Source organism: Diadema antillarum, unplaced genomic scaffold (genome assembly GCF_040938485.1).
Source record: "Diadema antillarum isolate AM-2024a unplaced genomic scaffold, OU_Dant_1.0 seq00001947_RagTag, whole genome shotgun sequence".
NCBI classification, from domain to species: domain Eukaryota; kingdom Metazoa; phylum Echinodermata; class Echinoidea; order Diadematoida; family Diadematidae; genus Diadema; species Diadema antillarum.
In genome coordinates, this window is record NW_027272607.1 from 337,415 (window position 1) to 362,925 (window position 25,511).

The window sequence follows — 25,511 nt, forward strand, 5'->3', positions numbered from 1 at the left end:
CTTAGAAATTGATAAACATATAAATTAACTACTTGCGCCGCAATGATTATGAAGGGGAAATGGTTTCCGCTCAATTCCCCTGTATTCTTTCAACATCATGAGTCTCTGCAGATTTCACACCAGTGATGCAGAAGTTATAGAGACGATCGCTGTAAACCGTTATTTCGTACACATCTCATTTCCAGATGTATTTGTTTTGACGATACCGTAGTGAAATGATGTCTGCTAGAGATGTGTACATGTAGTTCCAGTGCGTGTAGTGCAACTTCAATCTGCGGTGCCTGGGCGGCGGACGGGCGGGGACGCGGGCACTCTTCATGAGCCCTCGGATCGGAGTACACAGTCTACTATAGGACACCATTTCACTAGGTATAAACAGAGAAGAGAGCAGCACTCAACACAGTCCTTTTCGGCAAGAAGATCATCCGGTATGGTATGCAGATGTATTTGGGTAAGACAAGTTGTGTTTTAACGTCTCTCTGCACATTTTTCAGAAGAGCATTTCGTTCCCGTGGACCATTCTGATAGACAGCACTAGAGCTAAATTTAGTTTATAATCGTGATAAATGTATACGCCTCGCCTTCTCGTTTATCGCTAGCACACAACCAATGCGAACGGTATTGTAGTACAGTGCACAGTCCATAGTAGAGCGTCGATTACTCATGGTATTGTTTTCATCATCTGTCTACAGAGTAGTACATGTAGTTCAGAGTTTACTAGTGCAACGTACAGTACTGTACTGACAGACGTCTGATCTTGTTCATCGTTCACCATGTTATTATGGAATACTTTGCCTCATGCTAGGTGATTTATATATCCCTCTGTACGACTCCGAGTGTCTTACAAGTCTGGCAACCAAAGATTACAGTGCACACACTGACCAATAATGACAATAACGTAGCACGAAGTTGACTAACACAACAGTTAGACATGGATAGAGTCTAAATAGTTATGTCGTGAATTAAAAAAAAAAAAGTGATATTAGAGGGGGCCTCAGTAGTAGGTGTATTGAGGTTTCAAAACACATTTTTGTAGCTCTACGGTATGATTGCTATGACATGTATTCCACCCTCTTTGCATTGGCAAAAGGCCAAGGGCAGGCCTAGACATGATTTCTCATTCTGTTGTGGTCATGCACTATGCGGTATAACATCAAAAAGGATTCAAAGGCATCCAACAAGGTTATGTTTATAAATGGTTTCCATGTGTTTCAATTCCCTTTGTAATCTGTCTGTACTGTCATGCTGTTAATTTACAATGTAGAAACATATAGATAAAATATTGCACATTCACTACTAAGCCCTATCTATCATACTCAAATTTACTTCAAGGAATAGCTGTCTGGATTTCAAACGTTAGTGAATCTGAAGTTTAAAAGTAACTATTTGTATGGAATAGGAACCACACATATTGGGGAACGCAATCCTGGGGCGCTCCTTCACACAGCTCATAGTTATACTGTGGGAGCCCGAAACGTGAAGCATTCGGGCTGGTCGCAGTATTAGTCGTCACAGTGCAACATTTGACACTTTGCCTTCAATATTGCATGATTTCATATTATGCCAGGTCCAGGCTAACTTGAAATGGATCCTACATTTATGCAATCCTTCTTAAGGACAACCTTTCCGGTTTCCACCAATTACACTCAAAGACGGCTTTGAATTTATGCAGAAAAAAAGTTGGATATTTTGGAAACATGTTGTCCTTCAGTCATTCAAGCAGTCATTAAGTTTGATTTTGATGCTACAACTGTTGTGATGAAAAATAAACTAAAGAGAATTTTTGAGAAAGCTTTCATTTATCTTATTCATGGTTTTAGTTTCAGCTAACATATGGGCCATTTCTCTAAGAGTGCTATATGTCACATGAACTGGGCTTGCAATTGTCAAGCAAGGTTAGCAAAAGTTGTCTTTTTCCAAACTTTAATTGCGATCTCATTTGTGATCTAGAAATATCTAGGTTGTGATAATATGATACTTGTTGAGTATTATTAATGGCAACAATAACAATCATGAGAGCATGATAGTACTAAGAACTGCTCTTCTGGGCAAGTCCAAGATAACACGCGCGTTACGTATGGGACATTCAGAGACTTTTATGACCTGAAAAATAGTGTTAATGGCTTTTGATCATATTAAACTTTACCATGGTGATTGATATCTTGGAGAAGTATAATCATGCAAAAAATGGAGAAAAATGACCTTCACAATTATATTCTAGAAGAGAAAATATGTGCCGTTACGTATGGGACCAGAAAAATTTTGTTTTTTTGAACATTTTTTTCAACCTCAAAACTCTCTGAAAGTATTTCATTCTACAACTTGTAACTCACTGTGATGAAAGGCACAACACTCAAGATTATCACAGGTAAGTTTCGTATCATTAGGCAAAAAGCTCTAATTACAGGTTCTAATTAAAGACAGACATGACGTGTTTCGTATGGGACAGTTACGTATGGGACAGTTTGTCCCCCATTCATTTAGTGTGTGAAGAACCATGTTTATGGGTATTTTGCATAATTATTGAAGTAAAATCAGTTGAAACTACTCAAATACTGATCCAGATTGTCAAGGAAACAATATTCCCCAAATATTCACCATCCTAATCATATTCAATCATATTTTTATATTTTTATGACCAATCTGAGTATGCATGCCCTTTGTCCCCCATTCGTTTAGTGTGTGGAGAGACATGTTTATGGGTATTTTGCAAAATAATTTTTGCATAAATATTGAAATGGAATCAGTTGAAATTACTCAAATACTGATCCAGATTGACAAGGGAACAATGTTCCCCAAATATTTACCATCATAATCATATTCAATCATATTCTATATTTTTATGACCAACCTGAGTATGTATGCCCTATTTTCATCAGGATAGTTACTACTGAAAAATTGAATAGTTTAAAGTGTTTACTTCCATTGATGAAGGGCAGTTTGCCTTTTCGTTTCAATTAAAAACAACTTGACACAAGAAATATTAATTTTTATAAATAGGCAATACCTGCTGCGTGGAACCCCAGTGATCGAGTAGATATATGATGTCTGTCTAGCAGTCAGGTCATTGATTCGAGTCACACCTCAGTATGTATACCCATGAATTTTGTCGTGGCTATTATTGAAACCTGAATAAGGACAATTTGTGTATCACTTGCAATAAAAAAAAAAATCATTTTACTTTATTTTTTTTTTATATATTTATATCACAACCATTCCAAATTGGATCTCCATCACTAAACTTTGAATTCCTGTAGTCTTAGGATTGTATGCTCTTTAGTAATTCATATAATTGGTTTCCAATCATCTCATTAAATGTTGAAAACTGAATCCCCATTTCTACAAAAAAAAAAAAACTATACCATCCCTTTGATGCTGATTTTTCATTGTGTATTTTGCCATTTCCCCCTCCCCCTTTCTGAAAATTGTTCAGTCAAGTACATGTATTGTTTAAAGTGTCTATAACTCAAAAAGTAGCTACAATGTTGGGATGCTTTCTTCAGGATGATTGACCATTTGTGTACTGAGAGACCTTCCCAGCTAGCTACATGCATTCACATGCATTATGTATGAGGATGTCCCATACGTAACGCATTTGTCCCATACGTAACATTATTTCAATGCCTAATAAAAAATATTCCTTTTACTGTTTTTTCTTTTTTCTATGGTATTTAATTTCTCTAAATGATAAATTAGAACTTTCCAAAAGGGCATTAATATAACCTTAGCAATTTTAGAAAAAACCTAAAAAAATGACCTCAATTTGTTACGTATGGGACATCTCATGATAGGACACGAGCCAATTTGCATAATCATTTGCATAATCCCTAAATTTTCGTACCAAGTTAAACTATTTGATGAACTTCTTATGTCCACATATTAATCAAATATCCTTTGCTTTCCTTTGAATTAATATGAATTTTTATAAATGTCCCATACGTAACGCTGTGTTTCACATTTATGCAAATGAAGCCCTTGAAATTTGCATAAATTTACGTAATATAATTTTTTCCTCCATGGAAATCAAAACTTCAACTCATAAGCTTCAAAATGATACCAAACATGTCAATATTGAGCAAAGATGAAATTTTGCCTTCTGAGGGGACCTTATCTTGGACTTGCCCTTCTGTACTTTTACTGGTACCATGCTTATGTCTAAGTTAACTTGTATTTTCTTCTCCATAGCTAATGCGTTAAATTAGGCTGAAAAGTACAGTGTATGACAAATTAAGGCTACTAAAGGTAAAGTAATAAGTCTACATGAAGTAGGTTATGCGTGCTACTTTGGCAGTATTCATGTCGCTCTTTTGAGTTGGCATAAAGTAGACTTTCCGGTAATCTACTTTTATTTCACTTTGTTGGAGCGATTCTGTGTTTTTGTATGTTGTGCTTTTTGTGCAGTGACATTTCATAATGTTTTATGTGTTTATCTATTTATAGATGAGCTATTCTTATCATTTAGAAAACTAGTTATGATTCTCTCATTAAAAAAACAAAAAAACAAAATTCAGTAATTTGATGCTTTACTTTCTCTTTTTCATGCAGGTTATCTGAAAAGTACAGGTCAGTTTTGATGGCACACAACCTGGAGTCTGCATTTCTGAATGTATTAGGTGAGATAAAGAGATATATGTTTTTACAATCTTTTCTATCCAGTGCCCATGAAGTTGCCCATTGTAATATGTAATATGAATTCTTCGTCAACAGTTTGTGATATATTCTTTACATGCTCTGCAATTTCCTACAGACAGACTGAATCTACTTGTATCTCTAGACATGATCACTACATTCCACTTTGTAAAAAGGTGTGGTAGGAAAATGTTTTAAAATGAAGAAGTAACAGGTTCGGGGTTTTGTTTTGTTTTTTGTTTTTTGGACACTATAAATAAAAAAATATGTGCCCATTAATGTTTCTTACCAGTGCTAAATCCTCCAGCAACAGACTTATTTCAAGGCTTAGGTGAATTACAGTAGGTAACTTAAAAAAACACACAAAAAAAACCACAATTGAATGAAATAGAATAAAAAAATCTTGCCTGACTGCCCTGGCAAATAAGTGAAATAATGGATGTCTGGGAGCAGTCATGCGTGAAATCCAACTTTGGAATCAGGCATGGGTGCAGTGTAATCCACCAAGATCAAAAGACATAAATTGATATGTGGCTTGTAAGTTTAACATACGATGGCAATCTGCTTTGTATGAGGAAATGTTAATGTGACACTCCCCGTAGGAGTCAAGTAAATCAGAAACATGGCATGTTAAGGGTTATTTTTATTTGGTGCATGGTAAGGCATTCCAGTCTAAGGCTAATTGTAAATGGGGCAGCTAATTAGTATGCATCTCAAGTGTATCAAAGAGATTGTATGCGGTCTTGCTAAAGAAAAGCGCAAACATTATGCTGCTTTGCTCACACTGTGTAAACAGGAAGTTTGTAGATTGCCTTAGGCTATAGAATGTTGGTTGAACGAAGATTTTTTCCCACAATATGGAGGCAATCATGACTGAGCCAGCTTCATTTTTTGCTACAGTCTCTTTGTGAAGCCATCTGCTGCAGGTCTTTGTTATTAACCTAATTCAGGAGAAAGCAAATAAGCAAATACATCTTTCCACTATAAAAGGGAACTGAAGATATATTGGTATGATTTGTGTATGTGTATTTGTGTGTTTGTGTGTCTGTCTGTCTGTGTGTCAGTGGATGATGTGCTTCCGATAAAAGACAATCAATCCTTCTGTTGTAACACTAATTATACATCTTGAAATGCTTTCATTGCCGCCTATGGTGCAACCTTTAACTTAGTGGATGCAAGTACCGGTAATGTTTTGTTGATACAAATTGTATCTCTTTTTTTTTTTTCTGCCACAAATCAACTTGTCCATTGATTAACTGTTCCCCAGCTTTTTACTTAAAGGACAAGTTCACCCTCATAGACATGTGGGTTGAGTGAATGCAGCAATATTAGTAGAACACATCAGTGAGAGTTTGAGAAAAATAGGACAATCCATTCAAAAGTTATGAATTTTTAAAGTTTCTGCTCAGTCACAGCTAGATGAAAAGACTAAGTAAGCTTGTGATGTCACATGAGTACAACGATATAAAGAAAGAATAAAGAAAATTCAACATATTTCCATTTTTCTCGCATAACAAAAGAACACTCGACTTCTCTCTTTCAGAAGGCAAGGGGGAATAATATTACCCTTAACATACGTCAGTAGCAAGTCGAAGAAATGTGCACTTTATTCAAAAAGTAAAGTTTTGTGAAATTCTCTTTTTATTTTCCTTATATAGTTGTACGCATGTGACATCATACACTGTAGTAGTCTTCTCAACCAGCAGTGACTGCGCAGATACTTAAAATATTCATAACTTTTGAACGGATTGTCGGATTTTCCTCAAACTTTCACTGATGTGTTCTACTAATATTGCTGCATTCTCTTGATCCTATATGAAGGTGGACTTGTCCTTTAAGTACAGCAGTCAGAGATACTGTTATGGGAAACTATGAGCCAGAAGTCACTGTCACGACAGAATCGTCATACGGCCTTCCAGCCCCGAAGCTGATTGCTTTTCCCTGAATTATTTTCCCTTGTTATTTTCCCTTTAAAAAAAAAAACAAACAAACAAACAAACAATCTCAGTAACCATCCACCACACGAGGTCTGGTATTTTAAGTTAATTACATTGGATGTGAGTCTACAGTGTTTGCTGTCATGTAATCACTGCAGTCCGTTTATTAATTCCTGGAGCAGTGCACCATATACTACAAGGCAGTCATGAAGAAAATGGTGTCCTATAAAGTAGCCATTTCTTCGCAGCAGTTAAGCGAGGTACATCCAATATACCGAGCATGTGTGGTAGAGGAGAAGTTGTGTTTGATCTCTCAATAGAATGCAGGTAACACCAGGTAATTTGTCGCCTGCAGTTGACATCAGAGCATGACGTTCATTAGCGGAGGGCAACTGCTTTCATTAGCCAATTAGCGTGTTTTGATTGCTTTATTAGAAGCAGCTGTCGTCGCAAGTGAGATTCTCAGTGACACTGGTCACAGATACCATACTTTCCCCACGAAGTTGCCACTGAGCTGACGATGCTTCTGTGGTGTGATGGGGGTTTTGTGTTTGCAGAGAACTGGGGGAGAGGTTGGGGGTTTCATGCCATAATCATAAACAATATTACTACCCTGCTGTGATACTGACCTGCAGTGGCATTTTCTCACATGGTGATAGAGGCGTACAAACTGTGATTGGTATGTTTGTGGACAGAGGGATGTTTTCATAGTCATGTCCAATTAGAGTAACAATGTTTGAAGTTATATACTCAACTGTAGAACTTTAAGTGTGATTTGTGTGCTTATTTATTCATATATATTTCCATGCAATGAATTTATCAAAGAATAGACTTATAGTCGTGCTAAGAGTGGTTTGTGTGTACCACAGATTGCATGAGAGCAGTTTATATTCCACTTTAATTTCAGATGCCTGTTTATAGATAATGACATGATTGGTAGAAACAATAAATAGATAAATATAAATATAATATACAGTGTATATATATCATGTATATACATATATATATATGCAGCCCCAAAATTTCTTTCCTTCAAACAGATGCATGTTTTTAGAAAAGCCATCCATGGCACTACACTTCAAATAAAGCAGAACTATTTCTGAAATTAAACACACTTGTTCCACATTATATATATGCACTGCATGTTATGTAAGAAATAATGCACCTCGTACAACATGTATAATAAAAATGCACCCCTCTTTCAGCCATTACCATAGCCCCCTCCTACCACCACCATCACCACCCTGCCAGTAATAACCAGTAGACCCCCCTGGCTGCCGGTGAGGAGACCCTGCTAGGGGGAAACCACAGAAACCGCTGGTGCACCAGCCATGGAGAAAACTAGCACCATGCTGAAGGCACAGGCAAAGGATGCAGTGCAACATGGTAAGTGTGCAACTTGGTTTTGACACCAGGAAGTGGATTCTACATGTACCTGCATAAAAATTTGATTGAATACCCAGCTATGAGCAAGGAAGAACTCATCAATAATTGTCATTTTTGTTCAAGGATTAATGTTGTCTAAGAGAAAAAAAAAACAAAAAAAAATACCAGATTTTGGCATTGCAGCTTAGCTTTTTACAACATACATATTTTCATAGTTGTTGTTGTCTTCCTGTTGATAATTTTACGTCTTTCTGCCTTTCTACCCGTAGTGCCAACATTCTTAGTACCTAGTTGATTTGTCTCGGAATGTGAACAGCACTGTACTCATAGTGTAAAGTGTATTAAAGTTAATAGAATAGTTTTGTCCTATCCGACATGCTGCAGTTGGGTAATATCTTCACAGAAGTATCAAACTTAGATTTCAGCATGCTGATCATGACCTTGTATAAACACTGGTAGAGAACCCTGTAGTTGTATCTGCATGCGAATGGTTTTGATGCAGAATAACTCCAAATTTTATTCGAAATATACCTTTCACAGTCCATGTTGGGCGTACATTGTATTTGCCTACAGGCCCATGCACTTATTCTGTTATCTTTAATGCAGCAGTTGATACTCCTGAAACCCTACTTTTATAAGCTGTGTATTCTGTCTACACCCCAAACATGATTACCCTGTGATGTGATGCATGGAGTCACTATTACACACTTTGTATTCTTGTGATAAAATTCCCATGTATGAAGTCATCCTTAATCCACCATTTCATTTCAAAAGATTAGAAAAAGGCTTGCCTTCATTCTTATTCTGTTTTTTCTGTCTTTCCTCAATCCCACTACCACTACCACCAGCGAAGCTGTTTGGGGAGAACTTTGCCCGCACCAACAAGTACATGCGTGCCAACAGGCTTTGGCTGCACACGGTACCCACCCAGGACTGCGAGGTGGTGGTCATATTCCCAGCCAAGGCAGGTGACTCTGTCCTCATGTGGGTCCTGGCCAGGCTGAAGGAGAGGCTACCTGAGCTGCTAGTGGCGGTCAGGAACCACGCCCACACTGGCACCTGTGGGTTGTACTTGTCGGCGTCATTTGAAAGGTACAGTACAGGGCCGGCGGAGCATTTTCAAAAGTGTGGGGGCCCACTTCCGGGTTTCATGAGCTAACAAGCAAAAAAAAAAAAAGAGGTCCTCAGCTCATCTCTCCTCTTCCATTTCTGGGTTTCTCTAGCTGACAAGCAGAAAAAAAAAAAAAAAGAAGGTCCTCAGCTCGTCTCTCCTCTTCCATTTCCGGGTTTCTCCAGCTGACAGGCAAAAAAAAAGAAAGGAAAAAAAAAAAAGGTCTTCAGTGGAAAAACGTAACTTACTGCGCTCACACTTCAAGATCTCTATCTATTCTATTTAGTGCCACTTACGTACTTCCGGGATTAAAAAAAGTGTGGGGGCCCAAAGTGATGACACCTTATGTATTCCTTTGTAATGTGCACAAAAAGAGTGGGGGCCCGAGCCCCCACGGCTCCGCCGGCCATGCAGTAGTCTTTTGTCTCTCTAAGATGAGTGATATCTCTTGGTCACTATATGTGACCCCCCAGCTCAAAACTCACAAAAAAAGTCACAAGTTAGGATTCTCTCTGAAATGGGCTAAATTTTTATTCATATATATATGTTTTCTTATATTTTTATACACTTAGGAGGCTACTCTGAGTAAATAAGACCATATTAGTATCAGTACTTAATATTATTCCTAATGACCTGATATCTATAACACCAGTCATACAGTAATTTCTATCTGCAGCCTATAGAAGCTGTAATGTGATTGGAGCCTCAAAATGCAGGTAATTGCAAGTGAGCATTATTGCTTCCTCCTCATCCTGTGCATACAGCCTCCTGAAGGGAGCCGAGAGTCTATCCATCCGCAAGCCACTGAAAACGGAGTATGGAGGAGGTCTGAAGGAGTTCACCTGCCTAGAGGCAAGCATGTTTGAAGGCATCGACGACCAGGAAGAGTTTCTCTCGTCACAGGTATAGATTTGAATGCTGGAGTTAAAGATTACGTTTTAGTGCTCAGAAACATTGACTTGAACTGTGCTTTCATGGTTTTACCCTATACAAATATACACTTATTTGATACAGATATTATCAAGGAATATAATATAAAGCTGTTCGTAAAGTTATGAACAACTTACGAGCGACTGGTGATCAGTTCTGATGTGCTAAACTTATCAGAATTTCCATAATTCAGCACAAGAACTGATCACCAGTCGCTCATAAGTCATTCGTAACTTTACGAACAGCTTTATGAAACACCCTGGGCTCAATACTGACTTTTTTCTCTGATGGCATATTTGGGTTACTAAAATCTTTAAATCTGAAATCCATTTTGAATTGTAGTTGCCAGATCAGGCCACCAAAAGATGAATTTTTCAGAAGTTTGGTTTGCCTGACGTAATATTTTAGTGGCCCCAGCCCACTGGGTCACTGCTAATGTCAAAACCTGTATACAAATGGTGTTAACACCCAAACTCAACAATCCCATATAATGCTTTAACTTATTCAGTTATATATCTGCATACTGAACCTCGTTAAGAGAAAGAAAACATGAAAGAGATATTGCCATTCATTGTGTCTCACCAAGAAGTGCCTCACTTATATCTTGACTGTATATAATTTGTCCTTCCTTTCTGATAGGAACGACAAGCTATCATAAACCACATGCTTGAAAATCTGCGTGCTGTAGAGGGCGACAAACTGGGTAAGGTGAAGTTTGTCGACAACGAGCCCATCGTGCCTAAGCTGCAAGCCAAAGGTGTCGTCTCCAAAGTTTTCCCACTCCACAAACAAAAGGACCTCAAGATTCTCAAGAAGACTTGGGTCCAAGCCTTCTTCAAGCCTCAACCACTCGGTGAGTGGGAAAAAAAAACCCACTATAACATTTACATAATAAAGCGTAGGTCACATAGTTTTCCTGATCTGTTCCTGAGGCTTGTAGAACCCAAATCCTCAGATGGGGAGAATGTTGGTTGCATATGTCAGACAATTCTTCTGAGCCATGTACAATATTTGTGGGCATTGTGAAATGCCGTGGTGGTGAAAGATTTTTCTTGAAATCGTAGCATTGCAGGCCTAGGAAGCATCATAAACCCTGTTTGAGCACAATACTCTTGTCACCGTCATATAATTTTACGGATGATCGTTTGACAAGATGTGCACGAACTACTGTATACGCCGAATATTTCGCGAATTTCACGAGTCAGCTGCTATTCGTGAAATTCAAAAACACATGAAAATATTTACTCAAATGCCGGTATGAATGTGACGTACACGTATACATTTCTCCGTTCAGTACAGGACTTCACGATCGTGAATTTAACTACTTGCGAAATTGTCGGGAAGTCCCGATTCACGAAAAATTTAGACTCATGAAATATGTGGCATATACAGTGTATGCATTGATGTCAGGTGACTGGCACTTGCGCTGTTGCTTACAAACCTCAGAGACCCAGTAGCATGGGGAATTCGCTGCCCCCTTCCCCCTTTGAATTCTCCCCTCCCCCCGAATTATGCCCATTGGCGAGTGTGTGCATCGAAGCGTATGCTCATCGGTAATGGTCACCTCCAGTTGAAATTCTTCAGCTGTGTTTGTATTTACATAGAGATCAGTGATAAAGCTGTGCATAATTAGCAAAGGGGATCCTTGAATATTATGTCCAAGTCGGGGCCAGCCTTTCCACTCCAGTGTATCCCCATGCTACTAGGTCTTTGACAATCCAATCAGCGCACAATGCTTATCTGATTATCTTGATTTTTTTTTCTGATTGTAAACTGCAGTTTTTGAGCTTGGACTTGAAGGTACTTCATAAATGATGTGAAGGGAAAAAATCACATATTGTAGTACCACACAATTAATTGCAGCAAAAAACTGTACAACACAAGGCCGGCGCCACAAAAACAAAAACAAAGAAACTTTCTGGTGCCACTTCTGGGTTTCTTCAGCTGACAAGCAAAAAAAAAAAAAAGAAAAAAAGAAAAAAGGCCTTACCCTCACTTGGAATTCTAAGCCCAGTTAGTCTGTAGAATGCAGATATTAATTGATCCACAGTTTGTCAATGTGCAATGTGTGGAAGTGTGCTTTGGAGTCATATCAACAACATAGATTTGCAGATTACCACATTAAGTTGTGATGAAGGGCAAACATTCGTAATTACATGTGTGCTATTTACCAATTTTGTATTTGATAGTAAACTGTTCTCTACCTAGTAAACGACTCTCAATCCTCAATGAGTAATATTTTTGTACTAGTTTGGTTCATCATCAGTCATTTTTATGCCTCCGCAACGAAGTGGCCGGAGGCATTATGTTTTCGGGTCGTCCGTCCGTCCGTCCGTCCGTCCGTCCGTACGTCCGTCCGTCCCGTTTTGTTTTTGTCGATATCTCAAGAACCGTGTGGTGGTTTTACATCAAACTTGGTATGAGGGTATATCCTTGGGGGATAATACTTTGTGTGGATTTTAGGGTCACAGGGTCAAAGGTCAAAGGTCACAGATTATTTTGTGAAAAAAAAATTGAAATTTCATGTTTTTCTCCATATCTCGCAAATGGTTCAAGGTATCTTCATGGAACTTAGTATATATGCTTGTACTGATGGGCAGTGATTATCTAGGGAAGTTGGGGTCGTGGGTCAAAGGTCAGGGGGTCAAAGGTCAAGGTCAACTCCTCAAAATATCACTACTTTCCTTAGAATGCAATATGCCTGAAGGTTTTTTTTTTTAAACTTGATGTATGGCATGTATTACCCAATATATATTTTTGGGGAAGTTTCTTGCCAAAAGGTCAAAGGTCAAAAGGTCAAAGGTCAAGTGGAAGTGCTAAATTGCACTTTTTCCTCCATATCTCGAAAGTAACTCCAGGTATCATCATGAAACTTACATATTTATGCATGTTCAACCTAACAGTGAGTCTCTTTGGAACTGTGAGGTCAAAGGTCAAAGGCCAGGTTTAGATAATGCTATTTTCCCATTTGATACTGAAATTATACTTTTCCTCAATACCTTGAAAATTACTCAATGCATAAACTTATAAAAGGGTCAAAAGTCAAGTAAAAATCATCAGTTCCCCAAATACCTGCACTCTGACATTTTAATCATTCATCCAATTGAACCTAGTTCTAGGAAAGTGAACATTCAGCACATTTGTGTCAAACCTGTCCTTTTAATATTTTGCCAATTGTGTGAAACTGTCATCACACATTGTCAAGACATTGTACTATAGACCTATTAGGAGAACCATGCATTATGGCGGAGGCATATCAGTAGCCGTAGCGATATGTCTAGTTTAAGCCTCTTTTATCTTTGATCTTGAGTAATCGCAGTAAGGCTAAAGGAATGTTTATAACATCCATAGAGCATTGAATTACACTCTTTCTGATCATGTGATTCAAAGACTTATGTTTTGTGTGTTTGCTTATTTGTTTACTTGATAGATGCAGTATGTGACTATTTTGGTGTAAAGATAGCCATGTATTTTGCCTGGCTGGGTCACTACACACAAGCATTGGTGTTTCCAGCAATCTTTGGTCTTCTTGTCACCTTGTATGTGGATGAGGAAGATCAGGTAAGGAGGTTCAGGCTTTAGAAAGAGTAATACTGACACCCTATCATAGATTTGTGTGTGTGTGTATGCTGTTTTGTGTTGCATTGTTTTGTTTCATGATTAATATATGTTGACTGTTGAGGTGTGTGCACATGGGGGGGGGGCACCCTTTAGGATCTAACAAACTTTAGCCTTTTACAAATCCAGTAAACCTTAGTTCCAGATTGCTAAATTTCTTGAGCACTTTAGGTTTCAGTGCATGCCACCACAGTGGCCTATGTGTGGGACTGTCATATTCTTGGCAGCTTGTCGTGGAGAATGAACCAAATGCCAGTAGAATTAGAGTTAATGCAAAGTGTACAGACACATACAAGTGTATTGCCCCATAAGATTTAGAATATCAAGATGATTTGCTTGTGTTTCTTACTTCATTTCTCACGCCAGGTGAGTCAGGACAGGAGTGTCGTCTTCTTCTCCATCTTCAATATCATCTGGGCCTCCCTGCACCTGGAGGTGTGGAAGAGAAAAGGCGCGGCCCTGGCCTACCAGTGGGGGACGATGGATTCCAAGCATGAGCTCATCGAGGAGCCGAGGCCTCAGTACAAAGTGAGTGCACAGAAAGCATTGTGTGACATTCTGTGTGTAGTTAGAGTATTCAGTGTGCAGTGGTAAGAGTAGCAAATCATTATCTACCATGATGCTTGCTGGCCGGGCAGAAGGGTCCACATGTCAAAGGTCATTAATACAATACAGCAGATGGGAAAAAGCTTGAATGTGCCAAAGTCAGAATGCTTTGTCACGTATTTAAAATTTTGTGTAGTCAAAATTAATTTGAAGCCCCCATAATTTGAGAATGGATATCCCTCTAGCAGACTGTAGAGTGGTGAAAGTTCATTTTCTTTGAGGCTCTAGTGACAGAGTGTGTTTTAGATGAATTGGGTAGTAAATAAGAAGACTTGTCTTTTAATCCGATGCCTGACTAAATACACAACAAAGTACTTTGCTTGGATGAGAATATGGCTTGTATTAGCTTTCTAATCTCAATGTGTCCTCTGCTTTGGAAAAAAAAATCTAAAAAATGTGTATCATTAGATGTGATGTCAATATTTTGTAGAGGTTGGAGGGCAGGTGACTTTGAGACTGTGAGTCAATGATGTTGCTCTCGTCTTTTCAGTTTAATGTAGATTGTCACCTACTGTATATGCCATATATTTTGTGGGGTTTTATTTTCACAATTTTTTTTTTGTGTTGGGTGCTTTTTGTGAGTTCAACAGAACACAAAAATATTAATGTCCATTGAATTGTATTTCATGCTCGCAAATTTAACCACCCACAAAATTGTTAGGAAGTCCAATTTCAGGAATGAACATAGTGTTGTGTCCAGTATGTTGCTGTTCTATGAAAACGTGTAATACTTTAAGATGTCCTGGCTCTCCTGATTTATGTCTGATTTTGGTAAAGTTTTCACCATTCTTCGTCTTGTGTTTCGTTTATTTTTCGTCATTCAAATCAACTTGAACACAACACAGAGTGAATTTTCTACTTTAAAATAAACCTCTCTGTCATTTTTCCTCATGTAAAATCATATCTCTCCACACCAGGGTGACCTGGTGGTCAGTGCTGTGTCCGGCAAGCTCCAGCCTTACTATCCGAGCTGGAAGAGGAACGTCTTCCGCTACTTTGTCACGCTCCCTGTCATCATCCTCTGCTGTTCCATCACGTTTGTCTCCATGTACCTCATCGTGGAGTTCCAGGAGTGGGTCAACCTCCACATCGATCAAGGAAGCTGCCCCTCGTAAGTAACCGATTTCTTTCTCCTTCCTCGTGCCCGTCCACCAAAAGTTTGACTGAATTCAAATAATCTTCTCTCATCGAAGTCACCATCTGTTGTTAAAAGCACTTCTGCAAAAGATTCTTTGCCATCTTTAAACTAGATACCATTTTCTTTCTATGTTTTATTTGCTTATCACTGGCTAGCTTTTTGTGATTTTGTTTTTCCTAGAGTTAGTCAGCCTTGTGGGCTCAATATCAAATCTAATGATTTGACTACAAGTTGGTTTTCTACCCGATTAAAGAAACTACATTCATGCCCATCTGATGTGGTTTCTGGTACCCTAGGGTACCAAATAGTAATATCCCATTTTGTCTTTTAATATTGAATTCTTTTTGATAGTTCAATACGCTGTGTTAAAAAAAAATGATGAAAGTAATGTATACTGTTTTATGAAGACGAATTTGTTCCTCTGTAATTATGGGTCTGGGGTCAGCCAATGTAAACTGGAAATTAAATTCTGTTCATTATCAAGAATATAATTCTAAGTTTCAGTTTCTTTCAGTCAATACAGTAATTTCTATTAGAAGACCACATGTCTGCGATGCCAATGTCATTATCAAACACTGCATCATAATAAGAAACAATAGTGATGATTTGAGTGTGTTCATTTTCAGGTGGGTGGGATACATTCCCAAGATCATTCTGACAGGATCTATCAGCATCAGTGATGTTTTCTTCAAGAGAGTCGCCCGCTGGCTGAACAGGATGGAGAACTACAGACTTCAGAGCATGCATGAAAACCAGCTCATCCTGAAGCTAGTAACAGTGAGTGTGGAATAACAGGACTTTGCACAGAATGCAGAAAATTAAATCAACCTGAAGGTAGTAACAGCGGGTTTAGAACCACAGGACCTTCCAAAGGATAATGAAAACTAGGAACTTCAAGGCATTTTTTTAGAACTCATCAGCTCATCCTCAAGTTAGTAACTGTGAGTGTGGAACCACAAAGCTTTGAAAAACATTAAATAATGAAAATGCTGATGATTATTATTATCATTAAACTAATGACACTGAGTCTAAACCACACGACTTTTCAAAGCAATAATGAAAACTAGGAGGACATTTTCAATTTTACTCCCCCTCTCCACAAACAGCAATAACAAAATTTCCATCTTTGCTTGCCCAAAAGCAGTATCAGACATGAAGCAAACCCATCTTGGTTCTCTTCAAGTTATGTCAGGAATGTATATATATGAAATATATATTTTTTTTTTACGGTTTCACAGCAAAATTGTCATAAATGGGTTTATGTTGCTAGTTAGATTCAATAGTGTCGTGGTACTGCATTGATTCAAACATGATCATAATTATGTAACCAGTAGTGTCAGAGATTTCCTCCAAATTGTTTAATGTTCATCTTAATGGTACACTTGACAAATAGAAAAAGAAAAATGATGGCATTACACATATTGATATAATTATACACGATACTTTTCTTTTTTTAATTTACAAAATTTTAGGTAGAGTATCAAAGAAAACACTGAAATGTGCATCTTTTCACTTTCTCTATCAACCTCCCTTCCTTGCAGGTGCAATTCATCAACCATTTTCTACATCTGTTTTACATTGCCTTTGTGTTGCAAGACATGACAAGATTAAGAAAGGTAAAATGTAGTAAGATGATATGTTTGATACAAGTAGTGTTATGAAAGTTTTATGCTTCAGAGAAGACATTAAGAACTGCCTTTATTGTCCTCCTAAAGTGTTGGTGCAATGGCTTTACGTTAATCACACATTCACACAATGAGCAGTGGCGGATCCAGAGGATTTCTCTCTCTTAATTCTTTGTATCATTCTCTTTTTGTTGCAACCGTTTGACAAAGTGCCCTATATCAACATAGATAAGCACTAAATTGATCAGTGTTTTGGTAGTAGCCATGATTTAAAAAAAAAAGAAGTAATAATAATGGGCATACATGCTCGGGCTGGATTCGAACCGATGACCTTCCGATCTTTGGACAGGCATCTTTTTTTTTTTTTTGTTCCTTTGATTCACCAGACATTAGCCACAGTATTCATCCTGAGACAGCTGACTGGCAACCTGAAGGAATCAGTTCTGCCGTACGTCACAGAGACGCTGAAAGTGTACCAGATGACCTACCAGACAGCCAGCAAGGTGGAACGAACGCTGAGCGAAACCTCAAGCACCGCAGGAGATGACAAACTGGATTCTCCCGACCAAGAACGAGGTACGATACAGGACAGCAAAAGCTGCAAGTTTGGTATGATTGATTTGATGAGCTGGGTTAATATCAATGAAATTTGCTCTTTTTTATTGAATTGATTTGTGGATGAAGTATTTCTATACCAAATTTAGTGTCTGAGTGTATTATTATCAAATACACTCAGACACTAGTGGGTTTTTGATTTTCACTGTGGTATGTTGCTGGGCAAAATTGTGAATTTTATACAATGTGAGACATCCAACACTTTCAGTAACTTGCAGGCTTTCTGCAGGAAGTTAACCTATCTTTCAGTAAGTCAAACAAAAATCATTTCGGAAGTCAACTTTTGATTAGCCATATTCTAATATATGTTTTCATTTACAGAATATTCTTCAATTGTAATTTACTTTGAACTTTGACAATAATTACAATGACTCCAGAATGTTGTTTTCAATGCTAATGGGATGGTGAAAATGGTGAATAATTCATAAAGTGAGGATTTGTTTGGATGCACTTCTTCCTTTCATTAAGTTACGCTTTCACACTTTCAGTCATTAGAATTTCAATTTCCATTCTCCTTCTTCTATTATTCCTCCTTCTCTTTGAAATTATTAGTATACTTCTTACTGTTATTATGCCTGTTATTATTACCATTATTAGTAATGGTAAATTTAGAGTATTTTATTATATTATCATCATCATTATTATTATTATCATAATTTTGTAGTATTTTTGTACTAGTAGTGGTATTTCCTTAGTTATCATATTCACAATCATCATTTCATGGTAAAGTGGATTATTAGTACGTGGGGGAGGGGGAATTGAGCCTTCAGCCTTTGATCTCCATGCAAACAGCATCCTGTGAACCATGACACACCATTACTCATTTGTGCACACAGAGACAACATCACCTGAAGAGAGGAAGTCTTCCACGTCTTCAGACGAGGAGAAGTTTACCATCACACAGGCAGAGCTGGAGTCGGTGATGAAGTCTTATGAGGTGAGAAATCCTCGAATAATTAGAACAAGCAGGAAGGAGAACTTACTATAGATTGTCATCGTTCTTGTTGAGATCGTGGGATTGCGCAAGATGTGAAGGAAGGAACCTGTAATTTCATTATTCAGTCTATTACGGTAAAAATTTATTTTCTTTTTAACTCAGTATGAACATCCATGCAATACTCACTGTGCTGCTCTCTTATGCATGGCCCTTAGACATGAAAAACATCAAAGACCAAAGGAGAGATGGTATTCATCCGCCAGGCAATACTGAGCAAAACTAGGAGAAAAGTAGCTGCCATTCCTACGTATGTACGTCAGACATTCCTGAAATTTTGCAGTTGGTTGTCTGTGTTATACAAAGAACAACCATTTTCCAGAAATGTGGAGGCATCTGCATGACATCCTACAGCAAAATGTCAACATTGTTGTTGTGTTTGCCAGGATACATTTGATGACTACCTCGAGATGTTGATCCAGTTTGGTTACGTTATCCTGTTCTCCTCGGCGTTCCCCATGGCGGGGATGTGCGCCCTCATCAACAACATCATCGAAATCAGGAGCGATGCCTTCAAGCTCTGCTCCAGCATGCACCGACCCTTTGGACAACGCGTGGAGAATATTGGATCTTGGCAAGTATGTGCAATGATGAACTGTAGTTACAAATGATGACACTGTTGTAATTTATTGTTATTATTGTTAGTTACAGAACAATAAAAGATTCATTGACACCGGACATAAAAGAAGTGAGCTTTTAAATTTGACAATTTCAAAAGGTTAATCATGTGAATAAAAAAAAAATGCAATTGACAATTCTTAACTGTTGATTCATTATGTGGATTGGTGTATGAGTGCTAGTTTTAGTAATGACCACTAGCACTGTAGTTAGGTTCACACTGAGCTGCCATAACTTTATGTTACTTTGTAGCTGCTATTTTCAACAATAGTGTCACCCTGAGGGCCTCTAAGTTTAAGTTAGGTGCCATGTTAATGGATCTTGTATTTTATAGGTAACTGGAATTTAGCACAATGCGTATAGGTAGTGGTCCATGTGAGCACAATTAGTGAGCTAGTGGTCATACTTGACCCCTGTGAGTGCTGACCTTCTTCTGGTTTCTTGTAAATGAACATCTGGCATTGTTGGTGTGCTACATGTATTACCCGGCACCCGGGATGTTATGCGCAAATGCTTGGCATGTACATGAAAGAGGGGTCATGTACCAGTGTGTTTGTTAGACCATTGAGATATTGAATATGAATGTATAGATGTATACTGCAGAATTTGTTTGCTCAGTCGCCTAGATATGGATTTTATATGATTGCAGTATCTTTCGTTGGTTTGAATAGAGAATTTAGAAAGCACAGCAGTGTTGGTACTAGGACTTTCCAAAAGTTGTTTTATTGACAAGTCTGCGACATAATGCATCCTCAAGTCTTCTTGAAGGGTTTATACTGTTGTATACTTCAGTATCGTGTGGTCATGTGAATACACATGGTCTGAGACATCTCCTGAAAAGTGGAGGGTAAAGATAACACTTAGTGCTTATTTCTTGTATATGTATTATTTCTTTGTTTGTCTTGAACGCAGCAAGCTTTGGAGGTGATGGGTATTTTGGGAGTGATCGTCAACTGTGCCTTGCTCGGAACCTTTGGTCAAGTGGGCAGGGCATTCCCCAGCCTGACGCCCTTTGGTGTCCTCATGTTTGTGGTTGTGTTGGAGGTAAGGAGATACCAAGGTGCTCAACCAGATGCCAACAGAGATAGATTGTCTCGCAGTGTAAAATCATGAAGAATAAAACATGCTATCAAGATAGATAGGGTGATGGCTATGTTTAGGATCTGCTGATGACTGATCCTTTGTGATATCTCTTAACCTGTTGAGGACGGACTGATTTTGCTACAACACGCATTTCCAAAAGACACCTGCGCGAGTATACTTGGGACTCGTCCCCAACGGGTTAGTCTGTCGTGTTTGTGTGACTGACTTATTTGAACATGTCGCAAGTTCTGATTATTTGATTTGATTTTGATTTTATTTTATTGGTTCCTGCATTATATCATTGCTCATGCAGGTACAATATACATATATCATATACACTGATGGTATCATACATATAATGGATATACATAAACATTAGTTGCTAACAAAGTAAGTTTCTTCATTACCTTTAGAATAATTATACAGTAATACAGTTTCTTCATTGCCTTTACAATGTACAAAAGAACATATCAGTGATGCCATGAATAACGCTGAAGGGCTACAGCTTAAGCAATGCTTGATTTGCATGCAGCCCTCATACATAATACATAACATAATATAGGAAAATAGGGGAGGGATGACTTGCATAGAGATAGGATAGGAGAAAGGAGAGGGGAGAGGTCTGTCATGCTTTCGCTAATACACAAAGTTAGATCACCTGGATTACTGAATAGTAAAGTATTTTCTCACCGAGGTACAGGTTGACAGTTACAGGTCATGGTCGGCTACATAACATTACGCAATATATTCAGAACGGCGATAATTCCACGAGGGAATTTCATATACCCTCTAATGACTCTTGTTTCAATATAACAAATGTTTTCTTTCATATCATTCACCATAATCACAAGCCAGGCATATCTTAAATTCCAAAAGAATTTAATCACAAATGAATATGTACTCTTAACCCTATTAAAAATTGATGGTCTTCCAAGCCCCCTCCCAAGTGCTGGAAAGAGTTGTGCTTGAGCATTTTGGCTTATCCAGACATATCACTTTTTATCTGAATGGTGGTTGGTCTCTCTATATGGTTAGATAATTGGGTTCTACTAATATACAGGGTGGCCCAAAAAGAACGGAACACCTAAGATCTTTAATTTCAGCAATGTTGTTGCAAATATGTCATTATTTTGCATACTATTGGAAAGGATATTCTTTTTCCAATACAATGACACCAAGTTCTTAAATTTTGGTTAATGTGTTGTGATTTTAGGACCATTTTTGTCAACCCTTGCAATTTTCAAAATGTGATCATTTTGCACTTCTAGAGATACCACAACCAGCGACAATTCGGCTTGTCATAAAACCAGTAGCGTTCACAAGGCGTGGAATGTGGGGCGAACAATGACAATCACACCGTCTGCCCCACATTCCACACACTGTGAACGCTACTGGTTCTATGACAAGCCCAATTGTCGCTGGTTTCGGTATCTCTGAGAGTGCAAATGATCACATTTTGAAAATTGCAAGGGTTGACAAAAAACACATTAACCAAAATTAAAGAACTTGGTGTCATTGTATTGGAAAAAGAATGGCCTTTCCAATAGTATGCAAAATAATGACATATTTGCAACAATATTGGTGAAAATAAAGATCTTACGTGTTCCGTTCTTTCTGGGCCACCCTGTATTATTCATTATCGTTTTTAAGGTTGTCCATCACTTCAGGAGATATGAATGTACACATCATCTTTTGCATTTGTATGTCTGTCTGTTTTTTGTCTTTACAGTGTACTCCTCCCACCCTCACCATTCAACGTAAACAAATCTATTAATGTACAGGTGCAAGCTATATATCTTCTTACACCATATGTTCCTGTCTATGTGCCTGTCAGCACATTTTTCTGTGCTCCATATTACTTTCTCCCATATCATTTGTTTACATAGCATGTTATTCTGGCGGTCAAGATGGCTATCTCAATGGGCATTCCGGACATTCCATATTGGGTCTCCATAGAGATGGCCAAACTGGAGTATAACAGGAGAGAGGCACTGAAGGTCAGTTCTCACTTCCTTATCCCCCTTTCCTACCCCCCCCCCCCCAAAAAAAAAAAAAAATTATCCATCCAATTTGCTGTTGATGTTGCAAGCATTACCGAAGATAGCCTTTTGACAAGGCCCTTTGGCTGTATGGTGGTTAAAATGGGCGAGCAAAACGAGCCCAGCCAAGAGCAACAGCGCGAGGGCCTTTTGAGATCTGCTACACACATTATTATTCATGACGACATGAACCCTACTTAATAATCATATGAACAGGTTCCGGTCGGCCAATGGAATGACGCGCTGCCGACATCCTCTGTCTTGGCATTCCAGCCCATTCGCAAGCATCACTGACCACTTCTGGAGGTCAGTGGCATGCATTCACCATATGCAATTTGGCTCAAGCAGACATACACTCAGATGGGGCAATTTTTGCTCCTGAATTGGGGAGCAAAAATCTGTAATTCAAAGGGCTAACATAAGGATACGAATCAAATCTCAAAAGGCCCCCATGCTGTCGCACTCAGCTAGGTTCACTCCGTTTTCCCCCATTCGCTCACCACCATACAGTGGTAGGGCCTTGGCAAAAGGCTATACTGAAGATAGCTCACTTATAGTTTTAAGTGTGATATTTTGTACTTGAACTGTGTGTGCAGATTAAGGCATTCAAATTAACTCGATTTTGATGTTAGTTCTATGTGTGCAAGACATGTTTGTTTGTTTGTTTGTTTGTTTGTCTTTTTAACAGGAGTTTGAAAGTTCAAACAGAAGATGATATTGAGGCATGTACTACTGTATGTACCTGAATGTAGCTTCAGTCAGATAAATAAGTTCATGTTTCATGAATATGAGTAATACAATTTATTACAAAGCTGATTCGAATGAGTCATGCTCTTTTTTTTTTCTTTTTTTCTCTCTTTTTTTTTTTTTTGGGGGGGGGGGAATAATTTCCTCAGCATTATGAGGGCATAAAATTCCTTGATAATTTCTTTAAGAAAAAGTTTAATACCTTTGACTTCAGGTGTTCTTCTTGTTGATTTAGTATTCCACCCCCATATCTACAGAAAATGGAACTTGCCGCACTACACTGTGCCAAAGAGGGCAAAGCAAAGGAATCTTCCACTGGCAAAGATAGGGAGGAAGGCACCAAGAAGGATGATGGAGGGACAGGTGCTGGTGCTGCCCCGAAACTCAAGAGGCCGCAGCCGGGCAAAGTCTGGCCGTCAAGCATGACAGAAGCCGCGGCCAACTTCAAGCTGTTTGAGAAGGCAGGCAAGAGTGACAAGGCAGTGTCCACCAGCGACTTGGAGGAATGGCAGACCGGTGCTCATCAAGAGGTGGACGCAGGTGACTCTGCCCCGGTTGAGAAGTCTGCGCAGGAAAAGAAAGTTGACTGAAGAGCAGGAATGCAGTATGCAGGAGAGGATTGTTATGACTCATGCACCCCCGCGTGAGTTAATGTGTGTGAGTGATTGCGTGTATGCGTGTTTGAGTGTATGCGTGTTTGAGTGTATGCGTGTTTGAGTGTGTGTATGTGTGCGTATGCGAAGCTGCATGATGACAAGGCTCCAGTGTGCTTTCCTCACACATGAATAGCTTCTGCTATGTTTTCGCTTCCTGGCTTCCAGATTCAGCTGGCTGTGAAAAAGATTAAGTTGTCCACAAACTCATCCTAAACCAAGTAGAACCCGTGTGCACAGTTACACAAGCCGTAAGGTCCTGTCCTGGCTGTGAAACTGACAGTGTGCCTGATGTCACCTGTGGCATTATGTACCATCCAAGGTATTTGGATTTAAAAAACAAAAAAAGCCATATTGTAATAATAGCTTCTCACCTACTACTCTGAAGAAAATTATTTTATGAATGAAATGCATAAATGTACATTTATTTTAGTGTATATTGGGCTGCATGTATTGGAACCATGGCATCTTATACACTGTTATGATGCCACAAGCCATTTTATGGTAAACCTATACAGGGTCGATAGATATAGTTGTATTTGTCTGCTGAAAAGCATGCACAAAATATATTTATTTCATGTGTGCATCTATTTCTCTTATTTCATGAAGAATGTGGTCAAGAATTGGGTTAGAACGTAGGGTGGGGTTTATGATGAGGGTCATGGAAAGGATTTGAAGTTTAGATCATGCATAAAATGTAATTGCAGCTGAAAATTGCTACAAATCACTAAATATTATTAAATGATATGTTGATGGTGGGGTAAGTGCATATGTAATTAAGTTATTTGGGTTATGTTCCAAGGTTATTGTCTCACAGTTGTATAAAGTATTTTTATTTTTCTTATTGCTCCTTAAACTGGAATAAAGAAAGTTTCCACATTGATGTACCTGCAGTGCTTTTGATAAAAGGATAACATTGTACTTTGTTTCTTGACGCTTCAATTTGTGCATTCATGTATGCCACCGAAGGGTAAGGGTGGTGTCTAATAGATTGATGATCTATCCATTCCTGATGACTTTTATTGATGAAATGTACATAACAATTTCTGATTTTGCCTTAATGCAAACCAAAATGACTTGAAATGATATCCTGCAATCTGAAATATTCTTGACAATCTCCGCCAGCCTAGGAATTGCCCCAAGGTCAAATTCCTCAGTGTCTTACTAACGACCATACAGTATTCTCAAAACTGTCTCCATTCATTCTGGACATGTGATGATTTATTACAGAAATTTGATGGGTACGTGTCGTCCCAGTCTAGTAGCTGAAATCTTGTCAGATGTGCATCAGAAGTATCAAAATGAGTTTTTGTTGTTCTGTTTTAAATAATGTAGACTCAAGGCTACAGTGACAGAGTTCAGCTGGTACTTTGCAGAAGCATTAGAATGACAATTTTACTTATACTACGTAAAATATGCCACTAAAAATGACTAATGCAATATAGATTTATGTGTAATGCAGTATAGATTTAGACTGTATACATGTACATGTTAATTATTCACTGTAGCTTACAGTAGGTGTTACAGGTATACCAGTTCATGTCGATATTCAGCACTCATGTATTATTCAACTCAAATATGTTGAACTATTTTGCAATGTCATAACTCTTCGTATAAAGCATTATAGTTGATCATGTCTGTTTTACATGTAATTTATTCGGTTTGATTTGTAAATACTATTCCAAGTGAATAAGCTTCTTCATTCTATACAGGGATATGTGTACATGGTTATCTTGCTCATCCATGAAAGTATTTTTTATTGTATGCTGCAAATCAGAATGA

General features: G+C 38.3%; 1 protein-coding gene and 1 long non-coding RNA gene across 2 annotated transcripts; both read left to right on the forward strand.

Moving 5' to 3' along the window:
* The first annotated feature begins 360 nt into the window (after positions 1-360).
* LOC139713323 (uncharacterized) lies at positions 361-7,857 on the forward strand. The gene is made up of 3 exons (XR_011709632.1): positions 361-451; positions 4,546-4,613; positions 7,772-7,857. It is a non-coding gene; the product is annotated as an uncharacterized lncRNA (long non-coding RNA).
* On the forward strand, positions 7,851-24,962 carry LOC139713322 (anoctamin-8-like). The gene is made up of 15 exons (XM_071625067.1): positions 7,851-7,952; positions 8,801-9,044; positions 9,828-9,966; positions 10,633-10,846; positions 13,424-13,554; positions 13,978-14,139; positions 15,135-15,328; positions 15,982-16,132; positions 16,897-16,971; positions 17,367-17,556; positions 18,432-18,532; positions 18,976-19,167; positions 20,120-20,251; positions 22,177-22,287; positions 23,334-24,962. Exons 1-15 carry the CDS (start codon positions 7,898-7,900, stop codon positions 23,664-23,666), a joined length of 2,424 nt encoding a protein of 807 aa, XP_071481168.1. The 5' UTR covers positions 7,851-7,897; the 3' UTR covers positions 23,667-24,962.
* Positions 24,963-25,511: the final 549 nt, after the last annotated feature.

Excerpts from the sequence above, each read along its gene's own strand:
- LOC139713322 (XM_071625067.1), top strand. The coding sequence starts at position 7,898 with ATGGAGAAAACTAGCACCATGCTGAAGGCACAGGCAAAGGATGCAGTG. Across the intron at positions 7,953-8,800 it reads AAAGGATGCAGTGCAACATG|CGAAGCTGTTTGGGGAGAAC; the intron begins GTAAGTGTGCAA and ends CACTACCACCAG. Across the intron at positions 20,252-22,176 it reads TGTTTGTGGTTGTGTTGGAG|CATGTTATTCTGGCGGTCAA; the intron begins GTAAGGAGATAC and ends TTGTTTACATAG.